This window comes from Emydura macquarii, unplaced genomic scaffold, assembly GCF_026122565.2.
Source record: "Emydura macquarii macquarii isolate MOO-44397 ecotype Brisbane River unplaced genomic scaffold, CSIRO-AGI_Emac_v2 contig_2768, whole genome shotgun sequence".
NCBI lineage: Eukaryota > Metazoa > Chordata > Testudines > Chelidae > Emydura > Emydura macquarii.
The window spans coordinates 24173813-24199683 of NW_027132905.1; the positions used below are offsets into that span (position 1 = coordinate 24173813).

At 39.6% G+C, this 25871-nt stretch overlaps 1 protein-coding gene across 2 annotated transcripts in view; it reads right to left on the bottom strand.

Moving 5' to 3' along the window:
* SLIT3 (slit guidance ligand 3) overlaps window positions 1–25871 on the bottom strand; it is a 676405-nt gene that overhangs the window by 160728 nt on the left and 489806 nt on the right. For both annotated transcript variants that reach the window (XM_067566650.1, XM_067566651.1), the window contains exons 13-14: window positions 17452–17595; window positions 14527–14690 (exon numbers count right to left, since the gene is read on the bottom strand). In XM_067566650.1, coding sequence (XP_067422751.1) covers window positions 14527–14690; window positions 17452–17595 — 308 coding nt within the window. The remainder of the gene's footprint in view (window positions 1–14526; window positions 14691–17451; window positions 17596–25871) is intronic.

Consider the following 25871-nt stretch of genomic DNA (forward strand, 5'->3'; position numbering starts at 1 on the left):
AGACCTCTTTGACAAGGTTTTTGACCCATTCTAATGAAATGATTTTCCAATTAGTTTCAATGAACTAAACTTTACTATTCAGCTGTTTTTATTAATAATAAGGGGTTTGAAACTTGATCTCTGCGCTTCTAGGAACCAAAAATATTAATAAATGTGTATGTAAATCCAAGACTTGCCAGGACATATCCAGTCATGCAATACTTGCCTGCTCACTTCATATTTCATTATGGAACCACCAAAAACATCTTTGGAACATTTGTTATGTTCAAATGATCATAACAACCAAAACCATATTCTTAACTTGTCCAGGGTCCCAAAAGTCAATTGTAATCGTAAAACGTCTTTGTCACTACCAAACACACACAGTTGAAAAGCATTGATTCAAACAGGCAATGTCTTTTTCAGAGTGATTTGTACAAGCTCTATCTTAAAGAATTCTGAAAAAAGTAATAAAAACTAAAACGCAAGCTGAAATTTGTCTTCTGAAAGTTGTCGTCATTTTTAATTCTAGTTTCCCTATCGAGGTTAATAAAAACACCACTATTGCTCTATGACTGCTAACTGTAAGAAGAAGAAATGAATCATCCAATGCTACCGTTATTTTATTAATTCCTCTTACATATCACCTTACCAGGAGAATCCAGCAAAATCTGGTAGCTCCTAAGTTCTAGAACTTTGATCATTAGACCAGCAGTTTAAGGTCCGATAGATAGACTTCCATTTAGTTTATAACACATTGGTTAAAACTACAGAAAGGCAAGTAGGTAACATGCTTCTTTGTGCAGTACAGATACGAGGGTGATGAATGCTGTGCAAAAGGTCATCATTCTGAAGATAAAGTACATTCATTCAAGGTCTGATCTGGCTATTGTTTTTAGCCTGAAGGCACTAGAAACAGAGCATAGAGATATTCAAAGCTGAAAACTTTTGTGCTCAAGATTTCCTTATTCATTTAAAGTCATTTAAAACATTAGGCAGCAATATCCCATGGTATGTTTTAATGTGCTTTCAAAATATGAACGAGAAAAATACTTACAGTCTATAATTTTCAGCAATAACAACCAACTCTCTCCTGAAAATCCCATAACTGGGAGCTAATTAAAATGGTGACAGGTGAACACTACAGCATATGATGGACAGCGATCTACATCTGTGTTCATTAGAACTTCAGAATTGCTGTTACATCACAAAGTTATTCCCAGACTGAGCAGTCCCCATGAATTAAGTAGTGACCAGAAATGGGTTTGAGAATCTATCAAATTTAACCTCTTAAAAATTCAATTGTAACATTCATTATAAATCCATTCCTTGAAAGAATAATTGTGAATGCAATAATGTGATGGTGAGTAACTTTTTATTTAGGCATTTTGTCTACTTTGAATATAATGGCCAGTGTTCTGTAGATAAATAAGAGATGCCTAGTAAAAAAGGCAGAGAAAAGCATATATTTTGGAGGGATTTAAGATTTTAATTTCTAGACATATTTTCTCTCAACCTTTTTGGAAAAGCTAATAGAATGAAATTTACCACATGTGACTTTGCAACTTCAATTCCAATTCTCCTGCTGTGTACATCTCTCATACCCACCCTGAATCAACCATTAGAAACCCATCTAGCCTGGGCACCAGTCCACCACCTACATGCTTGGAATAGGTGAAACCCCTTCTGAGCTCAGCAGGAGAGAAAGGAAGCAAGGTGGGTTTTTTGGGTTGTTTTTTTTTTGTTTTGTTTTTTTTGTTTTTAAGATTTAAAGAAGAGTCATCTGTATAAGCATGGAGTAAAAAATGATAAATTACATACACATCCTCGTCAAGTAGTCAAAGTCATCCATTAGGCTGAAAGACAGCAAAAATCAGCTGACAATGATTAGATAAAATTTACTATTTGACTAGAGCCTTGAGATCACTTGGACAGGTGGCTGCTCTATTAAGTTATTCCCATCAGGGAAACTAATGTGAAATGCAGCCATCTGCTTGCAGAACTAGTTAAATGTGTATCCCCATCTCTACATGCAATATTTTATCAGCATACTACCACAAACCTTTAGCTGGATATGGTATGATTTAAAAAGCACAGTTAGAGATCATGTGCAAATATTATTTCCTCTGTTCTAAAAATTAACCTTGGTGAGCCATGGAAAAGAGCTACAGAAACAGTGCAAAATACTTTGTTTCAGACTAACCATTAACTCTTATTTTTATACCACTTCAGATGGGAGATCTGTGAAGCTAGCCTGAATATAAAACATGGTATGAAAGTTTAAGGTAATTTCCAGTTGAAATATGACAAGAATTAAGTTGTCTCTAAGAAGGAGTTGCCAAAGATGGTAATTGGGGAACTGCATTTAACTGATGTGCCAGTTACTGTTATAGAATTTTTATCTAATAATCTCAAAAGTGCTGTTACAACAAAAAATGATAAAGTAACATAAGCCTTCTGGGGAGACTGCTGCCGGGGATCCTGGAAGGATTTAGACTGGTTTCCCAGTCTATCGTCTTAACAACTGCACCATGTTTCCGGGCCCCAACTGTTCTTGGCAGGGAGAGGAGGTTGTTTCGGGAGGAGCCAGTGAGGCAGGGGCGATGCAAGAGGAGGCGGTAAGGCAGATGCGGTTTTTTCCATTTCACAAAAGGGTAAACTGAGGCAAAGTTAAGCACAAAGTTTTCAAGAGTGTCCATTAAGCTGGGGTGCCTTTTTTCTGCTCTTCAACTTGAGAAATTAAAGTTCTCAGGCCAAGACTTTTTTTTAAAGGGGTGCTTAGTTAACTTCCCAAATAAGTGCTACACACCTCCCAGTGGAGTCTATGGGAGCCATTGGGTGCTCAGCACTACTGGGAAATCAGGACACATGTAAGCACCTGGATGCCATTTTAAGCACTCATTTAGTTAAAATTTTGACATAAGTATTTCAAATTGACCACACAAAATTGGTGAACGAAACTGAAAATTTAGTACAAAGTGCTTTAACCAAAGTCAGAATGCCAGAGAATACAAAAAACAAAACCAGGAAACCTGACACCATTTCTTAAAGTAACCACTATATAACACTATCTCCGTGTTTACTCAGAACAAACAAACAAAAAGCAGGGCCCCTTGGTGATTCACTACTCTGTATCAGCAACTGTTGTCAGGTCTGACATATTCATTGCCCCAACTCACTGTTGTCATAATCTGTATCTAAAAGGTGTCACAAGATCTCATATACAAACTGATAAATGTTGATCAAGAAAATTGTTGTATAGGGTACGTATGGGGTGTGTACAAAGTTATAAATATGTGCTAGAATCATATCCTTATAATTTGTTTGACAAGCAATGCACAAGCTCAACCTGCCCTAGACAAAGAAATGTGTATTTGCTGGTCTGACCAGCCTGGTTGTCAGGCAGAGCCAATGAAAATACATTTACATATAAGATAAACAAAATTAACAAGCAAGGGGAAGACAGCATGGTGTCATGGTCACAAGAGGAGAGAAAAACTTTGCCTGGGCTTACTTTTCACAGAATACATTTCAAAAGTTTATTAGACTACAAAAAGAAAGGGAAAGAACCCCATAGTCATCCTTCACCTAAGGAGACAAAGAAAACCAGGTGCTTTGGGTCCTGTGATCGGATCCTGACTGAGGACTAGCCAATCATGATGGAGGAATTTCTATGGTGAGAAAACTTTGAACAAAAGACTCTAGTTTGTCGAGATTGAGCCTTGATAGCTTATTTTCACATGTTTCTTTGTAACCATTTTTATCCCTATTACTTCTACTTGGTATCACTTTATACATTTGTTTTACTTACTCTGAGCCTATTCAGTGCTGTGATTGAAAGGAGGGTGTGTTAACCCCAGTTAAGCGAACAGGCTGCTGTGTATTGTCTCTTTAAAGAAGCAGAAAACGTGTAAGATTTTGGGAGTGTTCCAATGTGACGCGGTAGGCATTACAGGGGAGATAGTTTTGGGGAAACGAGGCTGGAAGGGTTGCTGAGATCCCCCTGCAAAGAGTAACTGGGTAGTGGAAGTCAGGATGCGTCCTGCATGCTAGTCTGCTGGCTGTTGGTGCCAGGGCTATGAGCCACAGCTGCATTGCATTTAAGGCACGCAGAGCTGCAAGGCAGGGGGTTGACCAAATCCCCTACTGGCCAGAGGGAACCCCAAAGTATCAGAGTCTCTCCTTGTTATTTGATACTCGTGTTTTCAATTCTTACAAATAACTGCTTAGACAATTTAGCAACAGCAAAAGCATTTCTGGTGTTAGCACAATTTATCAGTAACACTTCGAAACAAAATATAGTGCTACCTTAGTACTAAGCTTCCATGTGAGGCTCTCAAAATACTTTATAATAGCTAGGCCTCATTATCCATATTTTACACATGGGGAAACTGAGGCAGAGAGCCGTTAAGTGACTTGCTCAAGGACACAGTCAAGCATCAGATCAAGAAAAAAGCTCTGGTATGCTCACTTGCAGTCTCCTGCTCTAACCATTTCAGGATCTCACCCTCCTGTCAGAAAATGTTTTCCATTTCAGTAGACATACAGCTATGGAGACTCTCCTGAAATGCTCTATCAAAGTACTTTATTTCTAGTGCAAAGATATTCAAATATGTTAGTTCAGTCCTGAGATTCTGTTAAGTATCTGTTAAGCCAGATAAGAACACATAACATTGCCTCATCTGTGATTCCAAGGTGTGGTTCATGCAATATAGTTTATGGGACAGCTCTAAAAACAGTTCCTCAATTTATGATCTCACTAGCTAATTAAATGAGCATGATTTTTTATCTCGTTAGAAATTATTACTGAAGCCAGAGCCTAATATAACTCATCAACAAGATGTCCAACGTGTTCACTTTAATATCAATTAAGCAAATGAGTTATTTAGGGACAGTTATTCTGCATGCAGGCCCTCTGAAAATCACTTTGAAACGCTACTGTTCACTGGAGTTATTTCCCCTGCAAGCTGCAATCAGCTGCTCAGCTGTAGGCGGATCTATTTATAGAACACAAATAATCTTTTTCACTTTTTCTGTGAGAATGAGGGAATCTCTCACCTGTTGATGCTTCTGAAAACAGCAGAAGTATCCCAGCATGCCATGCGGCAGGAAAGTATGCAGCCTTCCATGGTGCTTGACAGAACCATGTTCAATTTGTATTGTTCTACCACATGGTTAGATCAAGCACAAAGGAAAACCCCATTAACAGCCAGAGTCAGTGTTAGGCAGCACCAAAGAGAGAGGAGCGTTGAGAGGAAGCAGCATTGAGAGGCACAAGCTGGAGATTTCACTGAGAGCTGCTGTCCATTTCACTCATGCAAAAAGGAACTGGAGTACAGGAGGACATCATTTTATGCTACAACTGCAAGAACACTCTGTATAGGACAATCTGTTAGCATATGAGAACAGGGACCAGAAGGTTTTAAAGGCAGAACTATTGCAACGGAAATACACCAAAGGATTGCAAATGGCTGCCTCCAGTAGGCAGTACGCAATCGACTGTACAGTGAGCATGTGGAGGTAGGACCACATATAAAATGCCTGATCTATGCTACTATTTATTAGGTCCCTTACTCTCCTCTGGTGACTCCTTTTAGAAGATACAGTGGAAAAGCACACTCAACTTTTTTTGTTTTTATTATACTATCCATCCACTTAAGAAGCCAGCTTGGAGGTACAAAAAGCCAACTTCATATGCCAGAGCACATACTGGTAAATATAGAATTCCAACTTCATGGCCAAACTTTGGCTTCAGATGCTCGCACACAACTCACTGAAATCAATGAGAATTGTGAGTTGGGATCTCAGAGCAGAATATGTCCCCCAAATGGTCATACAGAAGTGGGAATTATATTTACAAGAGACTAATAATAAGCAGCAGTAATCATTGCTTAATTCCTGTTTTTTAAAACCACAATTCAAAACAAGGACACAGTAGAGAACAATTACAGTTTAAAAATATAAATGAGTCTATTGCTATTGCTGCTTCTTAGCATAATACCTGTAGTTTTCCATAGGTTAGGCCATGGTTGAAATTTGGCTAAATATTAGTTCTTGTCCATCATGGATCCATATAATTCACCTGGTGATCTTTTTTCCTTCGCGGAACCCAGGCTCACTTCCTTATAACTCACCCTGTATTCTTGACATTAGGGGTGGAACTTTCAAAAGTGCTCAGTGTTAGCCTTACTCTGCTTCCTATGAAGTCAACAGGGAAACTCCCATTGACTTCAGCGGGCACACAGCTAAGCCAACAGTAAGTGCTTTTGAAAGACTCATCTCAGACATATTTATACAGATGACAAGCTTAGTAACAGAGTGATGAGAGGGGAACAGGACTGAAGAAGGGCAGGCTCTATGCAGCTAGTAAGATCATTTTGCTGGACTATGATGAAGGTTGATATGTTGCCTTTTTGAAAATGAGGTCTTCCTTAGTAAAGTGTTTGTAACTAGCCAGAGGATAGCAGTCTGTGTCAGGGTAGGCCATTTACTGCAGCAATGCAGAACAGCTTAAAAACTTTTACAGAGGTGATAGACAGAGCTGGGTGAACTATTGGGAACCACAAAAAAATAAAATCCCTTAATTTTTACAGGTTTGTTTATTAATTGACCAATGTATCATATGACCAAGTTTCCACCAGTTGATTGCTTGGGAACTATGGTAACTGAGTAATTGCTATGTGTTGTTAGAGCTGTCTGGTCTCTTTAGTCACATGATATTGTTGCTCTTTTCTGGCTGGATGAGCAACTAAAGCAAGAGAAGGGTATGATCCAGTCCCTGGCTTTTAGATTGGCTTTTTAGAGGGACTAGACAAAACAGAGTTGGGGAATCTGACACTTAAAACCTTTGTGTTTAAGGATCATTTGAGTCCAAACTAGCCAGGGATATCACAGGTAAAAAATTAGGCTATTGTAATATTTAATTACCTTTCTTTCATAATTCACACAAAATTGCATGTGGGTGCATGATCACGGATTCCATCTCTGGATTATTTATAATACTTCTGTCCCAGGGCTCTTGCTGAGGGTTTTGCACAGTGCTTTTTTGTGAAGGATGCACTCCCTTATTCCGCCTCTTGTTTAACCGTGCATCCACTCAAGCCCTGGATTTTTGGAATAAACTCCCCTCCATTAAAGGTGCTCCATTAAGCAATGAGCAGAATATCTTCCAAATGCCTTTATTTAATGTACTGGTCTCCAACATTCAGCAGTCCCTTTAAACAAACCAAGTAATTTTGATGTGGGTGCACACTTTCAGTCATTGTGAAAAAGGCATGTAAAAATCACCAGGATAGAGCTTTGGGGAATTTTTGAACATGTCTGTGTCCCTCTGTTGTGTTAATTTAGCATTTTTCTCTTTTTACTTGTACTAGCCATGAACCACCATGAATAAGAGGTAGCAATGTAAAAAGGAATGAGTCTAGTTGAAATGCTCCCCATACACAAAGGGAAAGGCATTTCACAAGCATCATTATCTTTGCTTTGCAGTTATGTTTTGGGATTTCTGTTCATGGCGGCCTGTGACAAAAATATTCAGCAGCTTTTCTGGATAAATGGACAAAGGAAGGGAGGAAAGCTTACTACTTGTGCTTTGGTCCGAAACACTTGCTACTTCATAAAATGAATTTCAGTTTGGGCCCAAAACTCATCTTTCGTGAGCCTCTGTATGAACAAAACATCACTCACATAAATGTTTGCAAAACGTTGTTTAAAAAGGGGTGACTGACATGGGAAATTGAAATTTAGTTGCCAATTCACTGAAAATTTGGCAGACAAATTCCCCTGCTACTTGCCCAGCTCTAGAAGAACAACGTTAGATGTAAGTTACATCAAAGTAAAATTGTATGACTTACTGTAAAAAGAAATTCCAAACAATGGTAATCAGAAGTCTGTTATTTCAAACCCATGGTTTGAGAAGGAGTTTTATATATTTTGTTGTTTTCAGTTCTGCCATTAGGCTGCAGCAACTGAGCAAACTGTTCAGGTATCAGAACAATCAGACAGAAGATTTACTGATCTATTTCAGGTTATGTTACTGCCTTTGTTTTATTTAACTGGCTTTCTTCATGCCAGTGTTTCTCTCGTGCTTTTCTTTTTTCTATTTAAGTGACTTTTTGTGATCATTAAAAGGTGCTAAATTCACAGCTCTAGTGAGTGACCTTCGATTTAGACACAGAACAAGTGCAATAGATGTAGTGGCAATGAGCTTATCCCCAAACTAGAGGCACCAGCCTCCAGGGGTAGAGGGCAACTCTGTGCCCACCCCTTTCTTTCCAGTGCCTCTCTGCTAAGGCTGTTGGCTGGTAATTTTTACAGACATTTGATGAACCATTACCTACTTTCTGTCAAATGTTCTACTTTCATCAGAAGAGTGGGCTCTAAAGTAAACATTTAATTGGACACCTTCATATTTTACCCTCTTTGGGGTGACTATATTTTCTGGAAAACAAGATCACAGATTTTAAGATGGACTTGTGATTCCTTGGGTAAGAAAGCCTATAGCATATAACAGCTATGCAGTGTAGGAAACCTTTCACATATTGTGTTCATCCTGGGACACTGGAATGACTGGGAAAAGAAATACACAGAGAGATCTGAATTGCTTCCAATCAGGAAATGAAAAGTAAGATCAGTGGCATAATTTAATCAACTGTCTTTTTCAATGGGAATATTTTTGGAGTGAAAGGAAAATAAGAACTATTATTATCAGTCACACTAATACCAAGTCATATTGCTCTCTCTTTCAAAGTGGCTAGATAACAGAGGACGTAAGATGCATAGTTTCATGTAAAACTAAGTTTGCAAATGCAGTTACATTGTGCAACAAAGACTTCATGTTCATAAATATGATCATGCAAAATCAAACACAAGATTCAATTTGCTCATTTCCCTTCTCCCACAACATTCTATTCAAAACAGGTTTATTTAGCTATACTATTACTGCAGACACTCACTTGGACCAACTTTTAATTCCCTTTTCCCTCTGCATTCCTCCCAGCCAACCTAGTGATGAGCAACAATAAGCAACATCCTAGCTTCACTATGTTCTAACACCTCTGGGAGCATTTTCAGCTCAGCTAAAATGACCTTAAAAACCAAAACAAAATTTAAAAAATGCAACTTTTCAGTTGCCCAGATCACATGGCATTATTTTGTCTCTCTCTCCTTGGCTCCATTCCAGCAAAGCTCTTGCAAGCAGAAGCGCTGTAAGCTTGGCCTCAGGCAAGTTCTTCTACAAATGTGACTAGGCCTCAGAGAAGTCTATTTAGTTCCAGATAATCCCCAATAGTGTCAAGTACAGTATGGGATAACATAACAGCTGTCAGGTTTCTGTCTCCGCCTCCAGCTAGGAGCTGCTGGAGGTCAGCAGGATAAGAGCAGGCTGAACAGCAAATCCCTGACCAGGTGTTATTGCAACACTGTAACTAGGCAGATTAGGGCATGGGGTTATCTGCATTTATTAAAAAAAAGAGACAGGGCTGAACACTACAGATAGGAATATGAACACATAGTATAAGTGAATGATGATTTTTGCTTAATAAAATGGGGAGGAATTTCTAAAAAGAGATTATCATAGCGATTTGCAAGTTATAGGAACTGCTGCTAGCATTAACAACTGATTACACTCACTTTGCATAAGTTTTAAACATTTAAAGGAAGAAAACGACGACTTTGCATCTTTCATTTAAAGATCTCAAAGAATTTCAGCAAGGAATGCATACAACTCTGCTACAGATAGGAAATAATTATAACCACTTACTTGAGGGAAACCAAGGCATGGAAAAATTAAGTGACTTGCCCAAGGTGTATTAGTAAGTTGGTAACACAACTAGAAAAAGAATGTCAAGCATCAGCCTCTGCTCTCATGACTAAAATAGCCCTCTCTCTTCTTCATTCATGGAGTTCTCTATGTAAGATCCAATCCTGAGGTCATGAGATTTTTGCTTCAGTTAACACAGTTAACCTCAGGCTTGGGCCCATTCTGTAGAGAGGTGAAATTTCAGTCTGGTGACAGGAAAGGGCCATCACAGTCACAAATAATGGGAACTATGCTCTAACATGGAGCTCCAACCCAAGAAGTTTGAATATGTTCACAAACAGAATAGTTGCTTAGAACCCAAATGCAAACACAAAGACAGGGAAAGACAAATTGCAAATACCATGAATAGCTTTTATGCACCTATAAATCAATGATAACACTCTAAAATACATCATCTAGTCTGATGACAAGGGTCTCAGAAGAAATATGAAACTATCCCTAAGCAGGTGCTTATGTCTCCATTTTCCACATTTGCTGCCTTCTGATTGGATTGAATTACTGAGAGGCAGTGTCTGAAAGGGAGAGATTTGTGCTGGCAGATGGCTCATTATCCTCCTTATATAGTTCACCCTGTTTTTGGTTTTGACAGACCTCTCTGGTGTTGTAGCAGCTAATTACATCAGTTAAAAATCACAGGTGCCCAATTCAAGAGGAATCAAGGAGGCAGGTTTAGTTATTAGCACTTCAAATGGGCTTCATATTTCTACATTTTGGTGTGTTTGGAGGAGGCTTTTGTAATTGGCACTCTTAGAAACAAATATTCTTTGATTATCACCAAAGGTAGGGTGGGGAGGGTTGTGGCAGGTGGAACTTCCATCAGTTTTCAAATGCACAAGAAACTGACATATGTATACACACTCACACACACATATGTAGATATCTCCAAATGGTGTCCTGACACCACTTCTAGATACAGAGCTGACATCTGAAACTCCACCCAGCAAAACTTCAATGTCCCATCTTTTCCTCCCAAGCCTTACCCACAATTCCTTTTCTCTCACCCAAGATGACTTCTGGGTCACCCTGGTGCTTACAATCCCCCTCATTACCCATTTTCTCTTATGCCACATGATCACCTGTTTTCTCATTCAAATCCCTCATGAAAAGACACCTTTGTGAAGCCTTGGAGAATCCAAAGGAAGAAGAAAAATATCTTCACTGCTTTGGGGACAGAGTCCATTTCTTCCCCTGTTGCTATAGTGCTAAGTACACCGAAGGTAAACTAATAATAGGTCTGATACTGAGAGAAACTTCATTGTTTTAGGCAAATTTACTTTGAAATTTATTCATGGGCTAACACAAATAGAATGAAAATATCAGTAGCCCTAAAGGAGAAATTAATTTTGTGACCTCTGAGCAGGAAGGTAAAAGCTGTAGATTTACAACAGAAAATTACTTTCCCTTTCCTTCATTCAGAAAAATAAGAAACAAACAGATGAGTGGCAAGAATCAGATGAGCAAGATCCCTGAGTCAGCAAAGATAAACAGACAGATCACTAAGTATTCTCCTCACAGCAGTGCTGATGCAGGACTGTCCCTGGGTAAAGAGATGCATTGCACACCTCTCTTTTTCCTTTAAATACACAACGATCGCACAATTTATGCCTCTGCATGAAGACATGTTGCGATAAAGCCCAGGAGGAAGTCATATTCCTTAAGAATAAAGAGTGGAAAATTACATTTTTCTGTTGCATTCTAAGTTTGAAGCAACAAAAATTAGAAAAAAGAACAGGCTGAGCAGGCTAAATGCTAATGCTGCCTTCTTGAATGCACTACAGATCAGTTTACAAATAATGATTCGTCAAAATATCTCAGGGAACAGTACTGCAAAATTTCTCCCCATATTTTAAATGAACAGAAGAATGAGTAGCGAGCTATGATTCTCATTGCCATTTGGAGCGTTTGCTAACAAGGACAGGAGCCTCTCGAGTTTTTCCAATAGTGTAAGCTTTCAGCCAACTTTAAAGTCTTGTTTTGGAGCCTGCATACTGCATGTCTCCTCTCCTTAACCACACACCAGGAAAGCTTCAAGTATGCTTTCTCGTGTGGGGTTGATATTATTAAATGAATAAGTAGGGCTGAAACAGATGGCCTGAGAACATAATGGATTGAAGAAAGAACCCCACAGAGGAATACAGACAAAACATGATTCTCAACACCATTAAGTGAACTGTTGTCCTTCTCAACTATGATCCTTCATAGATTGTATCAGATAGTCTCAGCTTTTTCCAATGGCTTATACCACTGGATAGGATAGGATAGGTGTATAGATACTGTTACAAAGCTCTTCCTCTACCTCCTGGGTGTGTGTGTGTGTGTGTGTGTGTGTGTGTACATCACTTCCTTCTAGTGGCAGGTCAGGGAACTGCTTCACCCCTTAGTGTTCTTCTACCCTCTTGTGGTGAGTGTGGGAAATACAGCCTCTCTAAAATGGCCATTCCCAGTCCTGTCTCTAGTTCTTGTAGGCCCTTGCCTCTTCGCTGGGGCTCTTGCCCCTCCAGTGAATGGAGGGGAGAGAATGAGAATGGCCTCAACTCTGGGCCCCAACCCAGGGACCCTACAAGTAGCAGCCTCGTGCTGTGGCTTCAGGAAAGCTGCAAGCTTCCCTGGGTTACTTCCTCGTGCCCCTTGACTTAACGTCAATATCCTGCTCAGACAGGGGTCCTTCCTGGCCTCCTTGCCAGGGAAAGCTCTTGGCTTCTGATAGCCCCACTGGGCGTGAAGGGCCCAAACCAAATGTTCAGTTCAATCTTTCTCTTCTGGAAGGGTCTCTTTCCTCAGGCCTCCAAGCCTGGGAAAGGTCCTTTGCCTTCTTCCCTCTCCCAGTCTTTGTACCTGCTGGGTTCTCTCCTGCCAGCGTTCTGCTCCTTCTCCTAAACTCTCCTGGCTCTTGACAGTGTCTTCCCTGCTCACACACTCTGGTAGCTCACCTCACTCCCACAACTCCAGCCACACCATTTCTTTGGAGGGGAGGCTTTTAACAAGTCTTAGGTAGAGCCTTGATTGGCTCCAGGTGTATTAATTAACCTGGAGTAATCCCTGCTCATCTACCAGGGGAAAAGAGACTTGCTGATCCTGGGGCTGATATATTGGCCTTCTAGAACTCCCTGGCAGCCAACTGGTCTGACCCCGTCACAATACACATGTAACACACTTTGATTATTGCTCTGCCTATTAACAGAGTAAAATAAAAATGGCAGCCTGACTACAGATTTAGAGTCATTACCGTCTTCAGAGTGTTCTTTATTTTCTAAATATCCATGACTTCTCCATTCTCATTCCAAGTTTTTTTAAAGGTGAATATTAATGACTAATTACTATGGTACAGAAATGGCCCTAAACCAAATCTCTGGATCAAACACTCCATAATTTAATAATTTCAGATTTGGCTCTAAACTGCGTGGCTTGAGCCCATAACTCAAATTACTTAAAGCTTTAAGACCGGCCTACAAGAGAGTCTGATTGCAAATGAAGTTATCTTTATTTTATTTGATCAGTAAAGAGCAGTTTATCTGAGAACACGGTTTGCGGAGACACACAATGCACCATGTCTTGTTTTGAGCTGCTGCCATGCAGTCTCATACTACATCAGTCTCTGTGCCATCAATCTTGTACTGTCAGGAACACAATTAATCATGGTGTTTTTTCAGGGGGAAAAATGGACAAAAATGATAGTAATTTTTATGGAAAATACTGAAAGGTATTCCATCAATGACAGTCATTTTTCTTCCCAAAACATAACTACAGATTTTCTTACACAGAAATCCTGCCTGTCCCTACAGCATACCACAAGTACAGTAAATCTGAATCCTGTGCTACCAATACAACACACATATGAACAAATTGAGTCAGCTAAATGAGGCTGCATAATGTGATATCCTTTTGTTGACATCTGGAAGATGAAAAAGCTAAAAGTGCAGTTTATGAGCTGGTGGGGTGAGGAAGAGTTGTATAACTTTTCAAATAATTTTCATCATCACCACCTAATTACACAGACAGTACATAACAAAATCTCTGGACCAAACCCTAAGGTCAGTTTTAATTCATTCCTTCCTAAGGACAAAAATCCACTGACTGCAATGCCTGAATGAATAAAAACTAAGGTAAGAGCTTCTGGGTTGGATCTGCAGAAATTCCTTGTGGATGGCAAAGCCCTGCTAATTCATATGGTCTATTTCTTCCCTTTTCTCTCCAGGGGCAGAATTGTTCCTTGCAGTTTATGTGGGACTTAATCCACAAGGTTCTTGGTTCTTATTTCCCTCTCTCTCTCTCCCCTTCACCTCTGCACTTTTTTTTTTTTTTAAAGCTGAGTACTTACTCAGGCAAAACTCCCATTCAAGCCAATGCAGGACCTCAGGATTTGGCCCAATGTACATCCAGGTTTCTGCCCTTCTCAAATATACCATTTTGCAGAGGAATTCATCTACACCTCCACTGGTTTGCAAAGACATTTTGTAACCCAGCATTCTTTAAAAATTAAATGTCAAGGAATAAAAAAAAAAAAAAAAAAAAAGACAGAAAAAAGACAAGCTACAGACTGGGCTCTTTTTTAATCCATAAGGTAATTGGTTTTCTGGAGGACTAACTGAATTTCCCAAATTTAATTTTAAAAGATGCTCCACAGTATCCATTATAGCAAACACTGTCCTGCAGATTTGATTAGCAGGCTCTCTGGACCTGCTTATTTCTGAATTGAAAGTGCAGTACAGCCTGGATAAATGAATTACCTGAGCAGCGGAACTTCTTGCTCTTGATCTGGCTGATTCGTTTGTTGGCAAGGCGACGCGGACTGCTGCATCGAGCGCCGCTGGTTTCTATTGGATTATCCTGCAGGTAATCAGCCAGCCACTTCAAATGGCAGTCACACACAAATGGATTCTGAGCTAAATGTCTGCAAGAGGGATGGGATGTTTAATCAGAAATGACCTGTAACACTGTACTCCATCATTGTTTTTCACAAACGCAAACCTGAAGAGTAGAGTAATAGAATAAGCTCCCAAAAACTCAGGCCTGGTTGAAGTCTCATGGAGCTGCACATGAATGGGAGAATTCCGTGAGCTATCGTATTTCTTAGTCCAGTAAGCCTGCTGCAAGTCCTCTCATGGAGGAAGCAAAAATTAATACAGCAAAGACTGATTTAAAGGATACAGATCTTCTGTCTATAAAGGCCAGTGTTTTCTCTTGGAAGTATTGTAATAGAAATGCATCTTTTTAGAAACACCTGACTTGAGAGAACACTTTCTGCCCTGGTTTCAAAATAAGTTTTATTGACAAGTGGGATCAAAATGTGGATAAGTAAAGGAGAGCACCTTGGATCAGTGGGCAGCACCACAAATGAGCCAGAGGCCTTCGCTCAAGAGTGAAATTAATATTTGCATATCCTGCTCAGGGCTAATAGAATTTTTTTACGTTTATTTCCTCCTGGACCTGAAATTTCAACTTTTCAGAACAGACAGCTGATGCAAACTAGGACCTGATTAATATAGTTCAACAAAAGCCTGTGTGAAATACACTAGTCTAGTTGGCAAGGTTTTTCATCAGACATTCAAACTGCAGTGATAAAGGTCCTCTGGACTGTCTACAAATATTTCAGGTAGAGCCTCTTCTGCTGCCCTTAGGCTCCCAGAGGTTAAGACAAAAATGATTCCTACAGTTGTTTTGGTCCTCTTTGTTGGGTTCAGTGAGGCATTAAATAAAGGAAGTTTGTCAGGGCTTTTACAAAGCCTGCTCCTGCTCCCATTGAAATCAATGACAAAACTCCCACTTGTTTGAAAACTGGATTCAGAAAGATGTTAACTTGTGTTTGTGAGCAGAGGTATAAGGACATATTCCCTTAGAGTTATAGTCCTACTAGTATTAAGGCATATTTTTCTCTCCAGCTCATATTCCATCCACACTAAATTTATTTTGTTTTTTTGACCCAGGTATGTTTAGGAGTTGTGGTTTAATATAATGAACCTAACATGCCACACGGTTGTGGTGGAAGCAGCAGAGGAAGTGAAGTCAAATGAGTGTGAAGAGTGGGGAGAAAAAAAAGTTCCTGCCAGAGGTTACCTGAAGAGGCTAAACACTATTGCTGCATTGAGCCTGTAAAGTAAAGCCACTCCAGTGCTGGAAAGTCCAAATACCAAACTAAATTAACAGTATGTGATGGTGGGGATGGACTGTGCTCAGTGCTGTAAAAAAAGGCAGAAACTGGAAATCAGTGAGAACACCAGACTGCACATGAAGAAGTGTCTCAGTGTGAACCAAGAAGGAAAGCTTGATGTACACTCTAAGCAATGGCCCCAAGCACTGCCTAGAAAAAAAAACATGGAACCCAAGGAGTATATTTATAGCTTAACATTTTAAAAATATTGTTTCACTTGGTTTGTTGAATTTTATGCAACTGTAGCATTTGCAGCAGAGTCATATTAGCACTTTTAGCTTCATCTGAAACTAACTCTGATTTGTGTACACACATACGTTTCATATATATATGAGTGTGTGTGTGTGTGTGTGTGTGTGTACAAACCAGATGCATTTATACATCACAGAAATATTTATTTTAATGTCTGCTTGGATTGGTGCAACAGGTGCTGGCCAAATATTTGTGGGAAATTATCTTCATGATCCCAGCCTCTTGAGGAGCTTGCCTGTTGCTAAACATAATAATTATACATTCTCTTTTAAGTGAGAAAACATATATAAGATTCATTTACATAGTAAAAACAACGAGAGTCCTGTAGCATAGTGCATAGAGCAGCTCCTGTCTTGCAGTGGGTGTACACACACACACACACACACACACACACACACACACACACACACACACACACACACACACACACACACACACACACACACACACACACACACACACACACACACTTTAGATACTTTTTTTTAAATGAGTTTGCCAGTCAGACTCTGCGAGAGGAGAGTTAATCTTTCTCTGGAAGTTCTCACAGCTTTATGATGAAATCTTATCCTACAAAATATCAGTTATGATGTATACTTATGTATCCAGGAAAAATAAGGGGTTTCTGACCCTTTTCCTAGTCTTAATGCTTTATATCTTCTCACACTAAGACTTCAGAGAAAACTCACTAGATCCATGGATATTTTTTTAAATTAATATTTTTACCTGGACCAAATGAATAACAACTTACAGTGATATACATTTGCCCTTTATGGCTGGAATATCAATTAAAATGGAGCTTCAGCACTCATGAACTATGCAGCAGGTCTTAACCTGTGATAGGGATAAATACCAAATACATAAGCTCACAGAAAAGCATTATGCAAATATTTTAAACTATATGTAGTCTGCTATGCATAGCTACCCTACACAGAGTCAAATACACATACCCAGTATCCTCCCTATTTAAAACTATTGAATGTACCTGAATGAAATATTTATATTCATTAATAAAATTACGATATTTATAAGACCCATGAAAGGGAGGCAGAACCTTGTATAATTTGGCAAGGCTGAATTTATTCTATACTTTTCTTTCACTTGTTCCTTTTATTTCTGACAAAAAGGGAAGCTACTGGCCTTGGATTTCTTCAGTATTGTCTTAATGCCAGATGCAAAGTCTATGCAAAGGCAGGGATCATCTTTGGGGAAAAGGGAAGAGCTGTCAGTTGTAGTGTGCCTGTGTACTCACAGAGTCTGGATCGACTGGAGAGGTGCAAAGAGCCCCTTGCTGATGGTCTGCAGTTTGTTGTCATAAAGAGATAGCAGGTTGAGATTATGCAGATCTTGAAATGTGTTTACCCTCAGGCAGTTGATCTTATTGGCATTGAGAAGCCTGAAAGCAGAGGAAAGGTTTATAATTCACTAATATTGTAATTACCAGATAAAGAGAGGATGAACTTTGGGGTTAACCTCAAAAAAAATCAAACCACTCAAACCAAATCATTCCACATTAAAGGTTGTTGGTCTAACTATTACCTTAAAAGCAAAAAAAGCCTACAGTCACCATTAAAGCTATCAAACTGTGGGACATAAACAGACATGAATATAACAGAGCCAGACACATTTTTTTGTTTTTTTAAAAAAGGTCCTGCAAATATATACCAGGATATTTTATGCACATAATTTCTGCAAGGTAATTCCATACAAATATTGTACAGGGGTCCTTGAGAGACCCTTTTCTTTAATAATGGGTATATAACATACACAAAGAGATGGTCAAATAGTCGTCATCCCCCACGTAGGGCCTATTTTATGGAAGTCCACTGTAAGAGGTTGACAGGGCACTTCTTTTAACCCCCAGTCAGCAGGTGTTAGAATCCTGCATGAAGCTGCTAAGTTCTGATCACCTCATTGTGGTGGTTGTGGCTAGTCAGTTCTACCAGAGAACTAAAGAACATAAGAGTGTCTCCTGAAGGACAGGGAACTAGGACAGCAGGTTCTGGAACAAAAATCTAGGGACAGCCAAGCTCACTTGGCAGTTATGTTGTGTTACAGGTTGAGTTACTAAAAAAGACAAAACCCAGGAATGGGGAGAGTTTGGACACTTCACTCAGGGCATGCTTACATGAGACTCAGACAGGCAGTTTGCCATACATAATTACATACAAAGTACTATTATTAAGGATATGATTTGGTCACTGTGGTCATGGATTCCGTGACTTTCCAGGACCTCCGTGACATTTGGGGCAAGGCTGGAGCAGCTGTCAGCCCCAGGGCCACCCCCGAACAGCTGCCAGTGGAGCAGGCTGGAGCAGCTGCTAGCCCTGGCAGCTCTGTTTTCCCACATCACCCAGGGTATTTTAGTAATAGTCAGGGACAGGCCGTGGGCTTCCATGAATTTTTGTTTACTGCCCACGACCTGTCCCTGACTTTTACTAAAAATACTTGTGACAAAATCTTAACCTTAATTATTATAGAACAATATTCCATTTAGTTTCCATAGACCATGAGCTATTTAATGCTGGCTGCAATGACATGCATTCAGTGCAGTCCATAGGTATCACAAGCAATACGGTTTCTATGATGACCATAAAGAGTTAAGAAACAAAAAAGTCAATCCCACTTCTCTATTACCCTGTACATCCCATCAATCTATGTTCTGTCTATGGGCTGTAAACTCCAAGGTAGGGACTGTCTATGTGTGTGTACAGTGGAGTGCCAAATATATAATCATTGCCAAACAAGCACATTAGTAACATAAATAAATGTAGTGTGAACCTTATTTAAGTCTCACTGCTTCTGGTTTCACACTTTATCCACCAACATTATCTAATTGGAGCTATCATTTTTGGGCCAGGCTGTAGCTTTAAGCTACTGGACACATTAGTGCAGAGGGGTGAGAGGGACCACATAGCAGTTGGACTTTCAGGATGAATTCTGACCAACTCAGCCAGAATTCCTCCAGAGGCTTTGGGGAAAACGCACATCAGAATGGGAGTTTCACAACCCTTATTGGATGTAAGTTCACTCACCCCTTTGAGAGAATAGTACAGACAAGCATAGTGCTTGCCTTCAGTTATGTCAGCCTCCTGTGCAGGTGTGCAAGGGGAACAGTGCAGATTAAGCCATCTCAGTGCCCTCTCCCACCTTGAACACCTGCACAGAGAACTCACAATAATTCATATTTAATCCATTCATCCACAAAATCAATACAGAATGGATAGTCCCAATGAACACTTTTCCCTACCACCCAGTCATGGTCACATCAACTCTGACATGTATGGATAACCTCCATCGGTAATAGGGGAGTGCAGTTTTCATTGCCCATTCAGCCACAAGTTTCAAGTGCTATCAACCTGAGCCATATTCAAGACTAGCCTACACATGTAAGATGTTGTACCTCAAGCCAATCTAGACGTTTTCTTTTCTGTGCTCTACTGTAGTTTCTGAAGTGGCTTATGTTTCTTCAGGACTCCTGAAGTGTCTTGGTCTAAACCTTTTCCCTAGAGTTGTTTACCTAAAGAATTCTATAGTTTTATTTTTTTGAAGGGATGCCTATATCTCTTGAAATGATTCGGTAGAATCCCTCAACAAACATATGTAAAACTGACCTCTCCACTTAATTCCAATGATCCACCAAAGTTACTCAAAAAAACCTTAACTATCTTTGAGCCTTCTGAAAATGACAATGGACTTTCACCAGGCAACAACTTTTTTAAAAGAAAATCTTATTCTAACTGGTAAGACTAAGACAGTAAGGATGAAATGCTGTTGCAACAGGACCTGAACCTGATCAATGCTTCTGTGTGGTACCTCAATAACAGTAATAGGGTTGTGTTTGTGGAGGCAGAGGTATCTTTGCTTCCTGAGCAAACTAATATGAGATTTTCAACAATGCTCAAGGGTGCATTATATGGGAGCTTTGTCTCTTGCACTTCTAGCCCTAAGGACAATAGGGCACATTCTGTCAGGTAGAAGCACATGCCAGCTAGGGTCACGTCTTGCTGCTTCTTTTCTCCAACAAAGCATGCCACACAGAACTTTCTTCATGCTATCCTACCCTTCAACTACAGGAAGTCTTTAATACAAAGTATGGCCATCACTGCTGTGTGCTCTCCGTTTTATTTGGTGGGGTGCCCCAGATATTGTACTAAAGTGTTACAATAGTTGTGTTGGAAATACTCAGTTGTAATACTTGGAAACAGAGGGTCCTTTTCTCAAGGATTTACAACATACAGATCTTTGATGTAATAATTTGTCAGAATACAGCTCCTCTGCTTAACCAAAGGAAAAAAAATCAATATTAATTCACCTGGATTTTCTTCATCATGCTGTGCAGCAGGTCTGTGATGGGGGAAGGTCCAACAGAGGGCAATGAGAAATAAATGGGTGCAGTCCTTGCCTGAATAAACAGCTTACAGCATTTTACAGAACTGAAATCTTTGTCTCAAATACAGGGTATACAAGACCAGGCTGTCTCCTGGGCAGCTTAAAATTCTGTGACTGGTGCTTATGTGGCACGTAACCCAAGATCTTACTGACCCTAGCTGTACTATGGGGTAATTTTCACATTAGGACAACATTTGAATAATTCCTCCAGTGGATTAGCCATACTGAAGCTTTGCTTCAACAGCAGGCATCAGATCATCAGTTAATGACTTGTTCTTATGATTTTTATTGTGTTCAAGACAAAGCAATCACCATTATCTCTGAGTTCTCATGCAGTATGTGTGTCTCTCTCAGACTGATAGTTCATCTCCTTATGAAACACAGGTCAACACTTTATAGAAGGCAGCATAAAAAGGAGATTTTTTTGAGCTGCTCCCCCAAATAGGCACTTACTGTTATGAACCCTTCAATTTCCACCTCTTTCTTCTTATCTACCATCCCTACTTACCATTTCCCTCTTTTCACGTAACAGTCACTAACGGCTATGTTTCAAGGGGACTGTTCCTTGATCATATTAAAGCCACACCATAGTACCGATGCAGCATGGGATTACAGGAAAACATGCAAATCCCTTCCCTTTGGGATTGAAGGATAGATTTGCCTTCACATCCAAACTGGGAGTCTCCTCTATTGTGTCTCCAGCTTTCTCTGGCCTTCTCCAACAGCCCTCTAACATTCCCAATAGCTGTCGTCAGTGATTTCTGGTGCTGCTTCTGAAAGACCCTTTTAACCACTAGACCAGACACGTGACCCACTATTGTTATGCAATCTATCCCTCATTTCCAACCTCATATTAGTTGCTCTCTACCTGATCACATCAAAAGACTTCAGCTCTGGACTTGTGTATCTGAAGGGATAGTTTTTCTGCGAAGCCAAAATGTTACTTAATCTTCATGCATGCCTCTGTTGGATTGTGCTCCACAGTTGTGTCTTTGAGTCAGAATCAGCTTCCAAAGCTCCTGAACAATAAAACTGAAAGTAGCATTTATGGATCTTCTGTACCACTAGCTCTGTTTTCGATGACTGAAATTATTCTCTCACATTAATGTATGCAGATATAAAGCATGCCCTTCAGCTAAAATCAGCAGCAGAAGAGGTGCTGAACATTAGACACAGCAAACTCAAACTATCTTAGAGCAAGTTCTCCAACTTCTTGGAATACAATAAACCACTTTTGGTGAACCACACCCAGATAGAGGGATGTTTGCTTAAAAGAGTGCATCCAACCCACCAACCCAGGAAAGAATTTAATAGGGAGACAGATACAGCAGAGCTTCACTAATCTACACCCAAGACTGAGAGACTCATTGAGTGGCTGAATTTTGCCATCCAGTAACACAGGCATAACTTTAGGAAAATGGAACATAAATTTGCTTTGATATTTCTTGCCAGTGGGCATTTGGCTGCAGTTCTTTATGATAATTCTTTATGGTATAGTTAGCAAAAGTAGCATAGGGAATAGTGATGAAATCTTAGTAACCACAGCATCTGCACTCACAGGTGGGGAGGCCCTAATGAAATCTGCACTTACAGGTGGGAAAGCCCTAACTTTATTTTGTAAGGTGTGCACATTAGCAAGACTGTGCAGCCTGGATGCAATTCACCTTTTTGTAGAGGGCCAGCACAGGGCCTCCACACCACTTCCCATTGTAACCCCTCAAAACAGGAGTAATAAGCAGGATATTAGTGGTATACAAAGGGCTCACACTCATCCTCTGCACAGGAGTGAGTACTGTGCACACCAAAAATATTACAAGAACATTACGGTTGGAAAGTCAGAATTTAGGAAGTGCTAGAATCAAGGTTACCTGTAGAATCCATTGTGTGTATGTATTATGATACAGTCTTTAATTACGTGATCATTTCTTATTTTGCTAAAGTGGCTGAACAATTTTTGCTGAGACTTATAATTATACATACAATATTCAAGCTGAGGTAGAATCCGACATAGGAAACTTCAGCCCAAACAAGTTAAGTTTGGCAAAGTCATAAGGAACTGAAAACAGGATTTTGTAATGGGAAGTGCCAGGCAACCTACACTATAGTCGCACTACCAGCTCATGCCTATAGGCAGCTAAATAAGGTGCATGAAATAGGAATTTAAAGAGTGGTGTCCTTCCATGATGCATATCTCTCTCCTGAGGTCTAAAACTATACATGACTACGTTGGTCATTTGTATAACCAAAGGGAAAGAAGATATCCTTAGACTATTATTGTCTTATAGGGAACTGGCGACAGGTGCAAGAGTAAATCTCTTTTAAAAAATAATAGTTTTTTTTCATAAGCAGGGAGAGGAAGAGACATACAAAAGTTATAGGTACCATACATACACAGAAATCTCTCTAAACAAAATGGCTTTCAGAACTGTCCATGAAGCATTTTAAAAGTAATTGTGTAAGGAGAGAGATCAGTTCCATATCGCCTTACAAATCAATGTATGTTAACTATAAAGTCAGCACTTGAATAAATAATAGAGAACAATAGGGAAGAGAGGAATAGAGTAAAGAAAAACAAACACCATTCTGAGCAAACCATGAACATCCCCAGTACTAGGAACTAGAATTTACAAGTCTGACTCTCCTCGTATAGAATTGCCACTATTTAGAGTAATACAACAAGAAACAACACTGAGATACCACTGTGAGGGGTATTACAGAAATACAAACCGGGAGAGACTGATTCTATATATGCACCCAAGATATATAGGCATACTTCCTACATCACAAAAAGTAATGAAAAAGGGGATTTGTTTATGTGAACTAGAGTGAAAACTCACATAACCATTCAGAACTGGGAGCTCAGTGAAAACACAATATATTTGGTGTGACCAGAAGTTGCTGTTTGTATAGGATATATACTACCCATGAAATATACCTCTACTATCTGAAGCTACACAATACAGATACAGAGAAAACTCAGAGATAGAACAGCTTGGACATTTTCTATCACAATATATCTGACAGAAAATGCCATTTTCTTCTAGTTCAAAACATTTCTTCCTACCCATCTTTAGTTAAAGGCTGACTTATGTCCTGAAAGACTGAGGTTTATACTCCTTCCAAAACTCTTGATTACTTTTTACTCCTACTGTAATAACTTTGGATATTGTTTTAATCCATGGAAATGTCATTTTTTTTTATCCTGTTAAGATCCTGGCCTCAATCATTACATCAAATTATTAATTAGCTAGATTGGACTTAAACATGTATATTAGATAAACCCATGAAATAAAAATTGATCTCAATTCCTCTAAAATATTGTAGATGAGAAAGCCAGCTATCACATAACAAGGAGAAAAAATTATTCTGTTTAGACACTGCACATTTTAGAAACTGTGCTCAACAAATGACAAGAGTTTCATTCTCTTTAGAGTGGTTTTGGAAAGAGGGGATAGTTTGCAGTGTATTTTGCAGTCTTATCATAGCAGGGACTAACCTGTATTTCTCTTGCAACAAATTATGGGGAAACTAATTTCCTCTAATTTTTCTCATTATGTTATCAGCCTAATCAGATGTGATTTGTACACTGGTTCCACATGTGGTACAGCATTCAAAGAGAAGTTAAAAATTCAAGTAGAAATAAAACCACATGCTACTCAGAGGGATGATAGATTATTAACTCAGCTCTCTATTTTCATCCATCTGGACATGTTAAAAAGTGTGCAAGAGATCGCTCGATATCTCCATAGTGTAAGGGAGAATGGCTTAAAGACCTGTGGTTTGCACTCTGTTGAAAGCCCTGAGCAGAACACAACTCTATTACAACACTATGATCACATTACCTGAAAGAGTGAATTTGTCCAGGCACGCTGTAATAATAATGTGTTTCAGCTAAGCCCTTTGAAAGTGCATTGAGTTGGCACAGTAACGGTATCAGATGTTCACAAGTTCCATCTGCATAATTAAGATGGTCTCTTAATTGAATTATATACACAAGAGCAGTGTCAAGTGATTAATATTTAAATAATATTTTGAACTCCAAAAACAAAAGAGTAAAGATGTTCATGTGGCTTTCACCCTAAGCAGCATTTTTATTTTCTGTTCAGTGAAGACAAGTAATCAAACTATCAGCAAATAACTACATAACTCGAAGTTTGAAACAGCAGCCTAGCAACCTTAATGCACTCAGGAGACTGCAGGTTGCTCTAGGTTGCTAGTGGATAGATCAGAAATCATTCTAAGTACATTAATAAGCTGAGGAAAAGCAACGGGGAGAAAGGCTGCACAGAGCCCCTGTGAAGCTATTTCTTCTTCCTTTTATTTAGCTTTGTATTATGATAACAACAACAATACAGCTAGAATTAAAAGAGCCAATATTCTGTGACTTGACCGATGGGGCCCACCAGCCAGACTTCTTTGGGAAAAATGAGAACAGGATGGGAAAGAGCAGGCTGAAAATATGTAGGAGACTTGTAAGAAGGTAGGTAACCGAAGTTATCTGCACGGATAAGAATGAAATTCAAATCGAATACACACAACTCTTGTTAAATACCTTCAGCAAAAGGCTTCATCTACATTCAAAGGCCCCGTGTGGGAGACATTAAGGAAGGCCTACACTGCAATTAGATGCCTGTGCCAGCTGACTGGAGCTCATGGACCTTGGGGTGTGTGGGGCTGTTTAACTTGGGCATAGATGTTCCAGTTTGAACTGCAGCCCGAGCTCTGGGCCTCTCCAACTTTGCAGGGTTCTAGAGCCCAGGGTTCCATCTCAAGCCCGGACAGCTGCATGAAGTTAAACGGCACCATAGCCCAAGCCCGAGCCAGCTGGCCCGGGCTAACCACAGGCTTTTAATTGCAGTGTAGTCATATCCTAAGAGAGGCTACATCAAGACACAGGGAATCAGGACTCTTTGATTCTATTCCTGACGCTGTCATTGATTCACTCTATCACAGAGCAAAACACAACTATTTCTACTTACCTACATCTCAAGGGTGATGCGAGGCTTAATTAAGGCTTGTAAAAGTGTTAGGACCCTCATCGAGGTGGTTACATCATCATTAAAAGCCAGAATCTAGCACAGAGTGGTACCTAAGATTTCACACAGATAGCTGTTGCACTGTAACCATAGGGGTGTCTATATATAATCTTTTTACAATATTTTTACACCTTTACAATATCTATCTAGATGCAGCTTTTCAAATGCCGCTGTGATAGATTTGAAATATGGCCACCAACTATTCATGTAGAAATTATATCTTTTTTGGTGAAAGTATTCTCCT